The sequence below is a fragment of the Notothenia rossii genome (assembly GCF_949606895.1).
Source record: "Notothenia rossii genome assembly, chromosome: 4".
Taxonomy (NCBI): domain Eukaryota; kingdom Metazoa; phylum Chordata; class Actinopteri; order Perciformes; family Nototheniidae; genus Notothenia; species Notothenia rossii.
Window position 1 is genome coordinate 5,294,441 of NC_136902.1, and position 17,067 is coordinate 5,311,507.

The 17,067-nt window shown below is 39.8% G+C and overlaps 2 protein-coding genes and 1 long non-coding RNA gene across 3 annotated transcripts in view; all 3 read right to left on the bottom strand.

Moving 5' to 3' along the window:
- The window catches only part of LOC307037878, a 35,171-nt gene extending 31,265 nt beyond the window's left edge, over nucleotides 1-3,906 (bottom strand). Inside the window, exons 1-3 of the long non-coding RNA XR_013807799.1 lie at nucleotides 3,814-3,906; nucleotides 3,626-3,730; nucleotides 3,403-3,537 (exon numbers count right to left, since the gene is read on the bottom strand). This is a non-coding gene — a long non-coding RNA (uncharacterized lncRNA). The remainder of the gene's footprint in view (nucleotides 1-3,402; nucleotides 3,538-3,625; nucleotides 3,731-3,813) is intronic.
- Nucleotides 3,907-4,461: 555 nt separating this feature from the next.
- On the bottom strand, nucleotides 4,462-4,953 carry LOC307037746 (zona pellucida sperm-binding protein 3-like; the record flags this gene model as incomplete). The annotated part of the gene is made up of 3 exons (XM_079678814.1): nucleotides 4,809-4,953; nucleotides 4,630-4,735; nucleotides 4,462-4,554 (listed from the first exon to the last, which is right to left on the bottom strand). The coding sequence occupies exons 1-3, from the start codon at nucleotides 4,937-4,939 to the stop codon at nucleotides 4,462-4,464; spliced, it is 330 nt and encodes a 109-aa protein (XP_079534940.1). The 5' UTR covers nucleotides 4,940-4,953.
- Nucleotides 4,954-4,980: 27 nt separating this feature from the next.
- LOC307037872 (uncharacterized protein) lies at nucleotides 4,981-5,827 on the bottom strand (the record flags this gene model as incomplete). The annotated part of the gene is made up of 4 exons (XM_079679070.1): nucleotides 5,669-5,827; nucleotides 5,406-5,590; nucleotides 5,224-5,327; nucleotides 4,981-5,155 (listed from the first exon to the last, which is right to left on the bottom strand). The coding sequence occupies exons 1-4, from the start codon at nucleotides 5,733-5,735 to the stop codon at nucleotides 4,981-4,983; spliced, it is 531 nt and encodes a 176-aa protein (XP_079535196.1). The 5' UTR covers nucleotides 5,736-5,827.
- Between the last annotated feature and the right edge of the window lie 11,240 nt (nucleotides 5,828-17,067).

The following is a 17,067-nucleotide window of genomic DNA, read 5'->3' on the forward strand; positions in this document are numbered from 1 at the left end:
CGCACACCTTTAGTTATTCTGCCAAAAATGCCACATTATTGACCCAAAACTACAACAAAAAAAAGGCACACTTCAGATGCTTCACACGTTGAAATTTCACCGAAATATGTTACGGTTCTTCAACAAAACGTTCACATGCAACACGTTTATCTCTCATTCAGAACAATGGAAAGGCTCTCCTCTCACTGATAACTGCACATCACCATGGAAACCTTTGATCTCTGGGCTCAAGGACAGGTGTTTCATAATGTCGTTAGCGCAAACACCTGTGTGATGGAACATGATGATGTCATAACTCCAACTGACATGCTCAGAACTCCACCAATCACCACATGATGGTTAACACTGTGGCCCTGAACAGCTCTACATCAAATCTGATGTTACGTAATGTGGTGTTACTATGGCAACGCATCCCTCGCCTTAAAACACGATGTTGTCGTGATACCTAAGCAAATGGTCTGAAACAGCACCATACTTCAGATAATGGTCAATGATCTGGCCCTCAACAGCTCTATGTCAATTATGGGGTTTCATCCTATGCCGTTTCCATGGAAACGCATCCCTCGCCATGAAACATGATTTTGCTGTAACGCCAATGGACACATTCCGATCGTCCCCCAAACTTCGCTTGTATATCACCGGTCCATGCCTTAACAGCTCTACGCAAAATCTGAGATCTCACCTTAGGCTGTTTCCATGAAAACGCATCCCTCGCCATGAAACATGATGTTGCTGTAACGCCAATGGACACATTCCGATCGTCCCCCAAACTTCGCTTGTATATCACTGGTCCATGCCTTAACAGCTCTACGCAAAATCTGAGATCTCACCATAGGCCGTTTCCATGAAAACGTATCCCTCGCCATAAAACACGATGTTGTCGTAACTGATTTGAAAATGGTCAAAACACCACCAGACTTCAGATGACAGTTAATGGTCCAGCCCTCAACATATCTGTGCCATTAGTGAATTGTCCTCAAAAAGCTGTTGCCATGGGAACGCATCCCTTGCAATAACACAATATTGATATAACTCCTATGGAAATGGTCAAAAAGTGCTAAAACTTCCAGCCGTGAAGACATCTACGGGACAGTTGAGATTTCTTCAAATTCCGTTGCCATGGTAACACGATGCTCGTCGTGAAACATGGTTCTCTTCAGTGAAAACGCTCCAAACTGCCCAAAATGTAACAGGTTCGATAACGATAACCATCCACATATCTAAGCATATTATGGGGTGTCAAATACCGTTGCCATGGCGACGATCATTCGTCATCAAGTTAGTGCAATAGTTTGCAGTTCAAATATTCTGCTGCTTTTCCACTTTATTTTCTTCGAACACATTCAAGCCCCCAGTGTTCATGTATCATTTCAATCTAAATTCTTCACTTTCTTCTTACATTTCAGCATAAAGTATTGCCACTAGCAATTTCTTCAGGAATTGCATTCTCTAGTTATGAACTGTTACGCCCAAGCTAAAAGACTTCCTCCAAAATGCAAAAAACTAGAGTGAACTTAAATTTGTGATGTTCAATTAAAACTATGGGAAAAACTCAATTGACAATGAATTGGGAACACAGTGTACCTTAGGGATTGTGGTCAGTAAATGTACATTTTTTTGTTGAGAATACTTCAATAGATAAAGCTAATTTGGGAATAGAACAGAAACAGGCTGTAGATTCCCTAAATCAGTCTCCCATTCATTGTCTATATAGCAGCTTCAGACTTTATACCTGATGACATCACAAGTTTGGGACGTACTTCAATGCTTGGTGGTTTTGAGAGGGAGAAGCTTATTAACAAATTTAACTTTCCCAGGCCATGAAAATGCCACATTGGAATTGTTAGTTAAGGGTAGTGTCACCCTTTAGCACCTTATGTTGGTACGAAAACTAACCTCTCATATGCACAGACTACTGGGTGGGTGAAAGCCAAATTGTAAGAATCCGCAGAAGCAACGTAGGTCAGATCATTGCTGTACACCAGTGCATCCCCGGTGACCTGTTAGAGAGACAAAGATCCCCCTGAGAGAGCTGTAGGAAATATAGCAGACTCACAGCTTGCAGGTTTAAAATATATATACACATACCAGTCTCCTAAAGTTACAGTCAGTGAGATCCACATAGAAGTAGGCCTCTCCTGCTGAGAAGCTAGTTGGGAAACAGTTACCCAGACGGAGAAGCGACGTATCGGCCTGGGGTCGGCTTTCTGTCCACATCAGCGTCACAACATCTGGCCCACAGTCCACTTTCATGTCTGCAACACAAAGAAATTAAGTTCAGACTCAAATATTTGAGTCAAGGATAATAATAAGACTTTAATTGTTTCCATTCTTACCTGCATATACCGCCATGGCAGCAGCCAGGCTCAGAAGCAGTGCACCTTGACAAAATGAAACCATCATGACCGAATGCTTGCTACTGACACAGTGCATGTTCTTATACCTTGTTCCTGAGAGGCATTCATCAAGATAACGTATTTCACCTGGTGCCTGTCAACAGTCCCAGCTGCAGCAGCTAGCATACTGATTACAGCATGGGGAGCATCCAATCACATTAGCCCTTACACCCAATTCATTTTTATTCAGCTTCATCAGCAGCACAAAATCACCATTTGTTAATCAATTTATTATCCTGTGGTACTACCTTACATTCTTATTTAAAACACTTTAAGGATGATAGTGCATGGGTTGTCTTACCGTTTTGATTTAGTTTTGCTGTTATTTATATTAACATTAATATATGTATACGTTGGGATTCTTTGTTCAACTTCAAGTCATGCAAGAAAAAGTTTTCTTTGAGAATTAAAAGGCGAGTCATTTCTAAACAAATGATCATTTGGGGGAAGGTAGTATTCCTTTATCAGATGTCCTGACATAGTCAAATGGGTCATTTTTATATCGTTGACCTAATGGAAACTCAAGGTAAGGGAAAAAGGTACATTTAAGTTGTAATTGAGAAAATATCCACACATCTGAATATTAGCTTTGTTGCTATGATGTCCTCTTTTAACTGCATAAACACGTGCCATGCAGGCCATCCCTATTGGTTTTATAATCATGGCCAGAAAGTAAAATAAGCTACATTCAACAGAAGGCATGAGTGCCCAGAAAATAAATTCAGATCAGAATTGTCTTTTCAAATGAGGCTCAACATAAATAATTGCCATAGTTGTAATACCACACAGATCACCAATAGCTTTTCAATCTGCTGGTGTATGTAATGTCAGAATGTATATCATGTGCAGAGCTCAATGTAAAATGGAAAGTGAAAGAAATTCAGGGGCTATACTCCAACTCACATGGCCATTAAAGGTTACATTATAATTGACGGTATCTTTCAATGACAAAAGTCACACATAATTAGTAAAGTTCTACTGATGGGACAGATGGACACAGTAGGACCTTCATATGAAGTAAAGACACTCAACAGGAGTTAACAACAGTTTTATTTATACAGAGATTATGACAACTTTAATCTGCATATGGATGTCGTCCACCTGGGCCCTCTGTTCAGTCTCCAATCTTAGACTGGACTTCCTGTTGAGAAAATGTTTAGCAACGTTAGTCTTAAGGCAAGTTTTTAACAAAACTTCAAGACAAATACTATAAATAAATACTCATTAACCTTGGTCAGCAATGGAAACTTCTGATGCATTGTGGGCATTTTGTTGCGATGGATCCATTATGATCAGGGGTCCCAACACAGAAGTGTGCATGAAGCCGTTGGATTCTGAGGTGGAAAAAAAAAAACAATAACTTCATAATGAAAAAGACTAGATTAAAAAAGCATACAAGTTAGCATGAAAGAGATACCCCATTCGTCTCCTCTCTTGGAGCGAGTGTTGCAGGTCCTAGAACAGCAGTCACACATGGAGCTCTGCATGGGGTCATCCAGGAGTTCCCATCTGAGGAGGCAGCAATCGTTAAGGCTCAAATACATCAGCATGGCTTTAAAACATTTTGTATACACAGAAGAAAGAAGCCGTTATAAAATGGTGTGATGTTTCTATAAAAAACAAAAACTGGTAAAATTATAAATATCAAGTTAATGACCAAAAGATATATTTCCATCTACAGTGCAGAAAAAGGTTAGCATTTTACAAAAGCTCAGGGCTTTTTTTTTCTTTTCTCATAAATCTCAAAGGTTGGCTAATTATTTGAGTGCCCCTCCTTTTAAAACAAATATATTGTTATTCTCAAATATTTTCCAATCATCATTCGTCACAATTGTTGTCTATACTTTGTTAGTTAGCAGGAGATCATTTATTATAGATATATAAAAGCACAATACTGATCAAAGTACATGCATTGATCTACTTCAAGTTGGATATGTTATGCTAAAATAAGCTAGCATCCTTGGCTAATGGTGCATACTTGTTACTCATGGCATCAGATGCATTCATCATATTAAACTGCTGGCCAGAACATTTTCACGTACTTCCAACAAATCAAACTCTTCCCTTACCGCTCCTTTTCCTTTACATAGTGGCAAGCTTTCTTGCTCTCACTTAGAACTTCAGGATCCCATGCGAGCAGTTTGCAGTGAATGTACACCTGAGGAGCACATGAAACATACATGTTTGCTAGGAACCAAATATTCTTTAGAGCACTTTACATTTACCCCCTCACCTCCTCGCCGAGACCAAACTTGAAGGACTGCAGGTAGAGGATGATTGCAGACGAGTGGTACCGAGGGAGAAACCTGGAGTTTCCCTTCACACTGTCCAGGAGACACCTGAAGAAATTCAGATCAGCGATAAGGACTAAACTCCAGAAAACAATGAAAGAAATCAGAGACTGGATCTCACCCCTTATTTCTAATGATGGGGTACACATTGCTGTTAGCCTGCAGCTCAGGCGTAGTGGCTGCCACACATTCCTCCATGAGCAGCAGCAATGGCTGATGGGACTTCTGCTCTACTGTTGCCCATATTGGCATGAAGGAGCCCAGGGGGATCGCATTTGTCTCCGCTACCGCTGTCATTTGTTCTGTGAGGGGAAAAGTAAAAACGGCTTAGTGTGCATTTTTTGAGTGTTTGGCCTTTGGGAGCATGAGCCCTCACCATTTAGGAGCAGCATGTGGAACTCCAGCCCTCCTCGGCCTTCGGCAACACCTGACCCCGGGTTCAGGAAAGGAGGAACCCACCCCTTAGGTCTGAAATATATTAACAACATTTATCCATCAGCTTTAAACTTGAATTTAAATAAGAAAGCAACTCCTACCTTGGATAAACGCACTCGATGGGATACACATAAGCTGCAGGACTCGACCTTGGTTGGGGCCTGAAAGTCAGCTCATTTTTGTAGATGAGATTCTTCCCTTTCACCTGAAGAAAAAAAAAGAAGCTCATTATGACATTGAAAAGGCTGAGAGGTATTTTGGTGAAACATGGCGGTTACATTACCAGTCTTTTAAAATTGCAGTCATCTAGTTTGTAGTTAAACTCAGCTTTCCCCTCTCCCCTGGGCAGAACATGAAACCCAGATGGCATGCAGGTTCCGAGGAAGTGACGAGCTGCATATTGCCGCAGCCTCGAGGGGATCGTCCATGTGATGCTTATGGAGTCTTTTTCACACTGTACTTTGATTTCTGCAAACAAATCATTATTATATATTTCCCTACATTCCCCAACAAAAGCAGATGTTTACATACATGTGCTAAGCATACCTGCATTGGCAACAGTCGTTGCAAAAAGAGCCACGACGATCACACCTAGGTAGAGTTGAGTCCCCATGACTGAATGATCTAGATCACACAGGAAGTGGCACCATTTGTAGACTCCCTGCCAAATGAGCTGAACGAGCAACACCTGTGTGAGAGCAGGGCAGCACCTGTCTACTTATACTGGGGTGTCCTTTCACATTCAATTTCATTGTAGAGTTTTCATTTGGATCATTTATATTACACTTATTCAAGTACATTTTTATTTATCTGCCTAATTGCTTCTTTTTTTTATTCTACTGAATTTATTTTTCAAAAACTACCTGATTATTTTACATACAACACTATTTATAAAACAATACAACAATTCAGATGAAACTACTTAAAGGCAATTTTCTAAAATCAGCCCAACCATAACAAGCGTCCAAGTCAATATACCTACAGGTTAGTAAGTCAGAGATGTGCAACTACATTTAACCTTTTGTTTTAAAACTTTTTTTTATAAATGATTATAGGAAGTGCCCTTTCTCTCTCTTGAGCTCCCGCCCCCCAAAATGTCTATGCACGTCCCTGGCCCCCACCGTCGGTAAATGGAAGTACTACAAAGAACCCTGTTAATTATGTTCAGTTATTTCACGACTTGTATTACATGGTTTAGTTGAATACTCGATTCTGATTGGTCAATTCAGAACACGTGACACGTTGTTAATCCAGAACAGACAGACCGCTGTCATGGACTGAAATGAATAGAGCAGCGTCCTCTGGTGGCCTCTGTCTAGATCAGTCAGTCCAAAAAGAAACAAAAAGATAATTACCAACATTAAAGTGTAAGAGACATTTATTTAAAGTTAGCTTTAGCCTTTTTGATTGAGTTGGTGCAGATGCCCAAAGTGCATTAAGTAGGGAAAGATGTACAGACTTTCACATCAGAGACCGAGGCCTGGATCCAACTTGAAAAGGAGTTCTCGAGTTTGGTTCAAATTTACAAAAGTACTTTTCGCTTTAGGAGAGAAAACGACTGCTGTGTCTCAAGTATTTTTTTCCAATACATAAATCTTAGTATCACTTTTAACAGCTCATACAGACTGCATTATAAGCCTATTAAAAGTGATACTAGAAGAAAAAGGACTATAAAAAAGGTGCATGAGGAGACTACCTACATTTCCACGTTTGTAAGGTGTCATGTGTTACGTTAAGCTAATTCCATTGGATGTTGTCATATAATGACTCCTACTGTCCTGTGCTTTAGTAAAACCTCCAGGATGTGAGTGTTGAAGATATGCATAGCATACAGTGTTCTTCCAGTTATGCACTTTGGCGGTGGTGGTGTTCGAGGGAATTTGGGGATCTTTGCACAGATGTATGAGAAAATAAACGTTTTTATTTTATGTACAGTATGTTATTAAACAACTGGGATTGGAACTGGCTCAGATTTAGTTTTGATTGTTGGTGTTTTGTCATATTCTGTGTTTTTAAAAAGGCTCTTTTTAGTCGGAGCCGTTCACCGTCATTGTGAGTGACTCCGTGCTGTGTGCCGTCATGGATCACTCTGGAAATGTTCCAAGAAATATATAAAACATTTCAGAATCATCCTAAACTTGTTTTCTTTCGCTTTCACCTCATAAATATTGACTCACCTCACGTCATGTTTCAGTATTATCAGAAATGATTCATCCTGAAAACATGCATGAAAATATCCTGCTCCATCTATTAAAAATGTTTTTGATTTAATAACATTTGAATTACACGTAAAAAAAGACAATTCACAAAGGACACAAAAACAAAATGTTCAAATAGAAAGTTTACTGAACTCAATCAAAACATATATTTATTATTTAATTAAAACCAGATTTTTGCATTAGATCATTATCAAGCAAGTTTTTGTACAACATTCTTAATTCTTTAATATGCAGTATCTCTAAGTAAAAGCTAAATAAATGTTGTCATATTGACAACAAATGTCTTTAATTACAATAATGTTAAGCCATATTTATTCATGAAGGTGTAGTAAAACGGCGCCCCTCCGTTACAAAGCACCGTCTGTACAGACTGAGCTACTGCAGCCTAGATCCACTATACACAGGGCCGGCCCGCAGCACTGGCGTTATAGATGTTCGCCTCGGGCGCCAGATCTGGGGAGGCGCTGCGCTGGCAGTTCTGGGAGGGAAACTTTTTTTTTGAGCGTTGGTGCTCATCCTAATTTTCGGCCTTGATGTAACAATATTCATAATTAAATAAATGTAACACCCTTTTCACCCAGGTTACACGTTTCATTTGCCCTGTACGATGGGCGCTGTAAGTGATGAAAATGGCGAATGTTGGTTTATCTGGCGCCCGCAGCTCACAGCCAAAGTGCGAGTGAGCGAGGGAGAGAGGGAGGGTGCACCAGTACCGGCCTGTTATTATTAGAATCTGGTGCTAGCTGCTCTAACGGATATAAGAAGAAGATGTTTCTACAATAATATGGAGGGAGAGTCCTCTCCTGTCAGACTGAGCCAGCTGAAATCTCGCCTAGGCAAAGACCAATAAACCTAAATAAAGCTGAACTACGTGAGGAAGAGATGTACCACCTAAAGTCCTAAACCTCGTATAACACATTTTACAGTTGACATTTTAAACAAGGTACACTTCAGCTCTGCAGTCAGCATCAGATCATGATCCATGGAGAGACAGAACTCTAAAGGCTGTGCTTTCTAGATTATCAGCCGGTGTAGACAAGGCCGGCCCTTGGCATAGGCAGTATAGGCGAATGCTAAGGGAGCATCAATCAATGGGGGACGCCAAAAATAAAAATCAAAATTTTTAAAAAAAAGTTAGAAATTAATTTTTTTATTTTTTATTTAATTTCATAACAACACAATTTCCCGATTTTGGATCAACACAGTACATCTTATTATCTTATACTAACAGAACTACGCCTATATTGCGTACAGCGCCCATAAACGATGGCGCATCCCCCCCCCCCCCCCCCCCGCCCAAATCAAGTTGAACTGCCCCAGCCCCAGTAAAAACCAGAGGTTTATGTGAAATAGTTCTTTTTTGAAATAATGGTTTTAGTGTGCAATTATAGGTTTTAAATGTTGTATTTGTGTTCATTTAAAATAAATCAAACTCCCAAAAAACGTATACAGCTTTTATTAACATTGGAATTTACTGTGTAAGCGGCCACGGGGGGGAGAGCTTTAGAGAGCTCTCTCCTGAAAGACTGAGCGGCTCTGATAACCTCAGCTCAGTGAGGTAAAGGCACACCTTTATATGATCATTATAGTTATACAAAAATAAGTTAACTTATAGTATAAAATACTATATGACAGTAAAAAAAGTTGTTATTAACAAACAAGAATACAGTTTGTGTCTCTTCTACATCAACATGTGTCCCCTCTTCTTCATGTCTCTTCTACATCAACATGTGTCCCCTCTTCTTCATGTCTCTTCTACATCAACATGTGTCCCCTCTTCTCCATGTCTCTTCTACATCAACATGTGTCCCCTCTTCTTCATGTCTTCTACATCAACATGTGCCCCCTCTTCTTCATGTCTCTTCTACATCAACATGTGTCCCCTCTTCTTCATGTCTCTTCTACATCAACATGTGTCCCCTCTTCTTCATGTCTCTTCTACATCAACATGTGCCCCCTCTTCTTCATGTCTCTTCTACATCAACATGTGTCCCCTCTTCTTCATGTCTCTTCTACATCAACATGTGTCCCCTCTTCTTCATGTCTCTTCTACATCAACATGTGTCCCCTCTTCTCCATGTCTCTTCTACATCAACATGTGTCCCCTCTTCTTCATGTCTCTTCTACATCAACATGTGTCCCCTCTTCTTCATGTCTCTTCTACATCAACATGTGTCCCCTCTGTGGAAAGAGAATCTGAAAGTTTCAGGAACAAAGATTCTCTCTCTTTTTGATCCATTTCTATAAAAACCTGTCTGAAAATGAGCTGATCAGATTTTGGCCACTTTATGATGTCATAACAATGTTTTGGCTTGAGTAACCATTAGCCAATCAGCAACCAAGGTAACCCCCCCCCCCCCCCCCCTTATCACCTGAATCTCCTCTTAGAGCAGCATTGTGTTCTTTGTAACCAAATGTCTCTCAGAGGGGCATAGCCGTGGGAACATGTTTCAAATGGGGGGTGCTGTGGGGATGACACCAGGGCTGGTTCTGACCAATGTGCTGCCCTATAGGCAAGATTTTAGCTGGCAATGAAAAACCTCTGCAAAAGTTACAAACAGAGAAACATATTGACATGGTGGACAGCTTATATAACAAGGCTTCAAATGTATTTAGTATTATAACATGTTTTAATTGGGGGGTGGACTTCACATCCTCTAGGGGGGTCCGGGGGTGCCCCCCCGGGAAGATATTTTTAACATTTTAAAGTAAAATGCTTCAATCTGGTGCACTTTGAGCGCCCAATTACTAGAGACTGATCTCAGGGATACAACTCTAAACACCCATATGAAAAAGATCGGTTTGCATTTTATTAATCAAATCAGCAGGTATGTGAACATTTCCAATAACCTACCATAGCCAATAACAAATAAATGTAACTTATTTTATTTTTGTTGTTCATTTATATCTTATTTTATCAGTTAACATTTATTTTTTTTGCATATTTTTAAATCTCTCCAGTTTTAAACGATATTTTTGGTTTACTGTCCTATAGTAGGCTATACATTGGAATGATTTCAAAACTGTTTTTATTGATCCTAATAATTATAAAGGAGTGCCTTGGAAATATTTGTTTACATAATTGTGATCAATACGTTTGAGACTCACTGAGATAACTTAGACTAAAGTGAAATATCTAAGCCCTCAGAGTCCTTTACCTCACTGAGCCTCTCAGTCTGACAGGAGAGGACTCTCCCTCCACATTATTGTAGAAACAGCTTCTTATATCCGTTAGCGCAGCAGAAGCTAACAACAATCCCCGCCGGCACCAGTGCACCCCCTCTCTCTATCTCTCTCACTTTGGCTGTGAGCTGCGGGCGCCTGAAGCCAACATCCCTCACTTTCATCACTACAGCGCCCATCGTACAGGGCAAATGGAAAATGTAACCGGGGTGAAAAGGTTGTTATCTTTACTTAATTATGAATGTTGTTACATCAAGGCTGAAAATTCGTTTTTTAAAAATGATATCTTGTGGAAGTGCAGATCCCCTGTCCTCCACCAGGGGGTGCTGCAGCACCCTCAGCACCCCTACTTCCCACGGCCCTGCAGAGGGGCGTGGGGAGAGGCTCCTTATTTTCATCTAAAGTAACAGACAGAGAATCAGCACTTTGGAAACAGGGCTGAAACAGAGGGGATTATGGGTAATGCTGCAATGATCTGTTTGGTGTCTGGAGCCAAAAACTTCAGAGACATGTTTTGTATAATTTATTGATGAAAAACAGTATAATAGGGGACCTTTAAGAGAATTAAGAAATAATGTATTAAATGGCATTTTAAGACATTAATTTAAAAGCAAATATTATAAAACATGAATAAAAGTTACAGTGCAGTTTAAGATATGAATATATCAATTAAAAGCAGTGACAAAAAGAAAAGTCTTCAGCCTGGATTTCAAAGTAGTAAGAGTTGCAGCGGACCTGCAGGTTTCTGGTTTGTTCCAGATATTTGGAGCATGATAACTAAACTTCTCCATGTTTAGTTCTGACTCTGGGGACAGAAAGCTGACCAGTCCCTGAAGACCTGAGAGATCTGGATGGTTCATCATTTAGCAGGAGGTCAGAAATGTATTTTGGGCCTAAACCATTCAAAGCTTTATAAACCAGCAGCAGTATTTTGAAATCTGTTCTTTGACACACAGGAATCCAGTGTAAAGACTTCAGAACTGGAGTGATGTGATCCACTTTCTTAATGTTAGTGAGGACTCAAGCAGCAGCGTTCTGAATCAGCTGCAGCTTTCTAATATATTTTTTAGTGAGACCTGTGAAGACACCATTGCAGTAGTCCAGTCTACTGAAGATAAAAGCATGGACAAGTTTTTCCAAATCCTGCTGTGATATCAGTCTTTAAATCCTAGATATGTTCTTTAGGTGATAGTAAGCTGATTTAGTAACTGTTTTAATGTAACTGTTGAAACTCAGGTCAGAGTCCATGACTACACCTAGACTTCTGGCTTTATCTGTTGTTTTGAACATTGCAGACTGAAGCTCAGCGCTAACTTTTATACGTTCTGCCTTGGCTCCAAAAACCATTACCGCAGTTTTTTCTTTGTTTAATTGGAGAAAGTTCTGACACATCCAGCCATTGATTTGTTCAATGCACTTACTCAGTGTTAGAATTGGAGCATAGTCTCCTGGTGAAATGGTTATGTAAATGTGTGTGTCAAGCTACAGTATGGTAGCTTATTTTGTTGTTCTTCATTATCTGAGCCAGAGGTAGCATGTAGATGTTAAAGAGAAGAGGCCCCAAGATGGAGCCTTGAGGAACCCCACATGTCATATTTGTCAACTCAGATGTGTATTTACCTATAGAAACAAAGTGGTTTCTGTCCTTTAAGTAGGATTCAAACCCATTTAGAACTGTTTCCGAAAGTCCCACCCAGTTTTCCAGTCGGTCTAGTAATATGTTGTGGTCAACAGTGTCAAACGCAGCACTGAGATCTAATACTAACACTGAAGTTCTGCCACTGTCTGTGTTTAAGTGGATGTCATTGAAGACCTTTACAAGAGCAGTCTCAGTGATGTGGTTTGGTCTGACTGGAACACATCGCAACAGTTATTTGAATGCAAGAAATTACTCAACTGTTGAAAAGCTACGTTTTCAATGATTTTACCTAGAAATGGCAGGTTTGATATGGGCCTGTAATTGTTCATTACTGAAGCATCTAGATTATTATTTTTTAAGAGCGGTTTGATGACTGCATTTTTCAGGGCCTGTGGAGAAACACCTGAGTGAAGAGACTTGTTTACTATATGAAGTAGATCTGAGGCCATGCAATGAAAATGAAAATGAAACATCAAATCATTTTGGAATAATATCAAGGCAGCTGGAGGAGGATTTCAGAAGTTGAATAATGTCCTCTAGGTTTTTACCATTAATCTGATGGAATTGTGTCATGGTGTTTGAATTTATTTTAGGTGGTTAGAGAGACAACACATTTGCTGTACCTGATGCAGAGGCACTGACTGCTTGTCTGATTCTCTGATTTTCTGTCAGTGAAGAAGGAGTTAAAATCATTGCACGCCCTGGTGGATAGAAGTTCAGAGGCTACTGACACTGGGGGGTTAGTTAGTCTGTCGACGGTAGCAAACAAGGCACGTGCGTTGTTTTTTGGCAATGATGTCAGAGAAGAAAGACTTTCGTGCACTTTTCAATTCCAAATGATAAAAGCCAAGTCTCTCTTTATAGATTTCAAAATGAATCTGGAGATTTGTTTTTTTTCGCCACCTGCATTTAGCAGGTCATGGCCTTTCTGCATGGAGATATTTTCTTGCCAGACACTTCCTTTACCTTGGTGGGGAGAAATGGCATCTATAACATTTGCCAGCCATACTGGGAGATGTTGTCTACACTTAAGCTCTGTATTCAGCAACAGATCATGATCCATGGAGAGACAGATCTCTTCAGGGTGTGCCTCTTCAATTATCAGCCCGTGTAGATAAAGGGAGCAAGGGTATCTCATCACCATCCTGGACTTTACCCCTAATCCAAGAGAAAAGAGAGCAGGAGGTGAAGAAAACAAACACACTAGCAGACTGTCTGGCACCAACGCCTGTCACATTGAGCACAGAGCATTTACATTTATTTAAATAAATGTGATGATGATTTTTAACATAAAAAGCACATTCTAATATCAAAATAGGTTTAAAAATCCATAAACACTAAGATAAAGCAACTTGTTCATGACCAGACGTTTTGGAGTTGCTGATTTAATAGAAACATTTTAAGCATGTGACCTGTTGCAAGTTATTAAAACAAATGTTTTTCATTCTTCATAATCAGTAAACCTGCAGATAGGGTTAAATACAAACACCAAATTCGTTTTTCTGTTTGATCCACCTGCTGGTAGGAACAGAAAATATGTCCAGTTAAAACAGTTACAGTTATAAAACAAATATTCTGCACCTCATTGTTGCTTGAACCGAATTAGATGAAGTAACTGAGTTATTAGAAACTGCTCATAAAAAAAAGTTACCAACCTACAAAATGTGTTTTCTGTAGGCCTTGAGACTTTCTTGTATTCTTTACCTGGTTCTCGTTATAACAGCAAAACTGCATTCCTGTTGTTTTTTTTAATATGGAAGTGATGCTGGTAAAGTAGATCAAGAGTGGAAGCACTCACCTGGGAAGAGTTTTTCAGTTCTTCAATGATGACTCTCTGGTTGTCCGTGATATTCGCCTCAGCTTTGCAGGCTAACTGTACCTGTTTCTCAGAGCCGTCATTCTTACAGCAAACATACCAGTCTCCATCGAGGAGCACAAAAGCAACCCACAGCAGACCAACTAAGAAAGCCTTGAGAATGTGAAGGAAATAAAAACACCAAGGAACTTCGTGGCATTTAGTGCATGAGCACAAGTTTCTACAGGCACTTTGAAAATAACTGTTTGTCCACAGTGTGAAGAAAGTCATTATTAAGACTGGCAGAACCATGAACGAGTCGCAGCCTGAGTGTTGTGGTTCGCAATCGCACGCAAAGTCCTTTTCAAGCAGAATATTGTAGGTCAGGGGTGCCCACACTGTTTTGGCTGGTGAGCTACTTTTGAAATGACCAGCTCTACCAACCAAAAATAAAATCCCACATTGCAAGGGGGCTGAATAACATGTTTTATTTATAACATCTCTATTCGGGTTCTTGAACAGAAACAAATACATGAATACATAAAACTAAAAACACATGTCAATCAATCAATGTTTATTTATATAGCCCAATATCACAAATGTTACATTTGTCTCAGTGGACTTCACAGTTTGTACAGAATATCAGTATGACAATACGACACCCTCTGTCCTTAGACCCTCACATCGTACAAGGAAAAACTTCCAGAGAAAACCCACAGTTTAAAGGGAGAAATGGGAGAAACCTCAGGGAGAGCAACAGAGGAGGGATCCCTCTCCCAGGACGGACAGACGTGCAATAGATGCCGTGTGTAAATTGAAAAGATAATAAATGTGCAACATAGGTAGTCCAAATGTTTGGAAATGCATGTGTGTATAATAGGAAGATGAATCCACGAGGATATCCATCCAGGACTTATGATCCAGGACCACAGCCACGACTCAAGATCCAGGACTCGCGATCCATGACACCGGACCGCAGGATCATCCATGACTCCGGACAGAGATAGACAGAGAGAAGGAAGAAGTAAGATGTCCCCCGACAAACTAAGCCTATATCAGCAAAACTAGGGGCTGAATCTAATCAGCCCTAACTATAAGCTTTATCAAAAAGGAAGGTCTTAAGCGCACTCTTAAAAACGGATAGGGTGTCTGCCGCCCGAACACAAACTGGAAGCTGATTCCACAAAAGTGGAGCTTGATAAGAAAAGGCTCTGGCTCCCATTGTACTTTTAGAGACTCTAGGAACAACCAACAACCCTGCATTCTTGGAACGCAATGCCCTAGTAGGACAATAGGGTATAATGAGTTCTTTAAGGTAAGATGGCGCCTGCCCATTAAGGGCTTTGTAGGCCAGAAGAAATTTTTTAAATTCTATGCTGTGTTCTATAGGGAGCCAGTGTAAGGCAGCCAGAACAGGAGTAATGTGGTCCCTTTTCCTAACTCTGGTTAGTACACGAGCTGCAGCATTTTGAATCAGCTGAAGCGACTTGACTGACTTCTTGGTACACCCTGATAATAAGGAGTTACAATAGTCCAGCCTTGAAGTAACAAATGCATGGACTAGTTTCTCTGCATCGTTTTGAGGCAAGATATGCCTAATTTTTGCAATGTTACGTAGATGGAAGTAGGCGGTCCTTGAAATTGATTTTATGTGGGTGTTAAAGGATAAATCCTGATCAAATATAACACCAAGATTCCTTACAGTCTCACTGGAGGCCAAATTAATGCCATCCATAGTTAATATATCTTTAGATAATTTGTTTCGTAGATTCTTCGGGCCAAGTACAATAACTTCAGTTTTGGTCGTGTTTAACATCAAAATATTTAAGGTCATCCACGTTTTTAAGTTCTTGAGGCAGTCTTGAATTTTATTTAGATGATTAATTTCATCAGGCTTGATTGATAAATATAGTTGAGTATCATCTGCATAACAATGAAAGTTTACAGAATGATTCCTTATAATATTGCCTAACGGAAGCATATATAGTGTGAACAAAATAGGTCCAAGCACTGAGCCCTGTGGCACTCCATGGCTAACTTTGGTTTGCATGGAAGATTCATCGTTGACACGTACAAACAGAGCGTTCAGATAGATAGGACCTAAACCAGCCTAAAGCAGTTCCCTGTATGCCAACTAAGTGCTCTAGTCTTTGCAATAGGATATCATGGTCGATAGTATCAAATGCAGCACTAAGATCGAGCAAGACAAGAATAGAGACAAGTCCCTTGTCAGAGGCTATTAGAATGTCATTTGTGACTTTAACCAGAGCTGTCTCTGTGCTATGTTGTGTTCTAAAGCCAGACTGAAAATCTTCAAATAAATCCTAGTTTTAAGTAATCACACAGCTGTTTTGCGACTGCTTTCTCAAGAATTTTTGACATGTTAACCTCTCTCCCTCTCTCTGTTAAGAAACACATAACAAGCAGGCTAAGAAACCACTCTCCAATAAGCAAGTGGAATGGATTTGATAGTGAAGCACTGACACAGCTCTCTACAAAGTGCGGCGAGTGGATAGACCGATTCACGGACTTTCTAGATGGTAGAAGTGGGGGGGTCAAAACTAATCATTTCAAAAAGTGTCATATAATGGCTGCGACGCCCATGATGCAAAAAAGACAGTTCCTCTCCTAGTTCAATAAATATTAGGCTAAATCCTCGTCTCTTTAGTCATGAACCAGAACAGCAACATATTTCAGCTAAGGTGAATAGGAGCGATAGAGTGTATTATGTACCAAGAATCAGTCTGCAATTGACAGAGTTTGACAATTAAATGTTGAATCTTATGGAACAAGTCCATAAAACAACAAAAGGGCCAATTGAGTACAGTGCTGAAAAGCTTTGAATCCATTCTTTTCATTGTTCAGCCATAATATTCTTTGGACAATTACTGAGTTTAGCCTTGACCTGCTTGAAGAATACAGAATTAACAGTTAATGCTTATCATGTAAGTATTTTAGAGTTCTTGTTTGGAAATTTGAACAAAAAGTTGAACGTAATCATATTGCTTTCAAAGATTTAGTGATCAATATTTCTGGGAAATTGACACAGGAAAAAAGTTCATGACATTGAACAGAGCTGGAAATGTTCCCAGAAATAAGACAAGGTCAT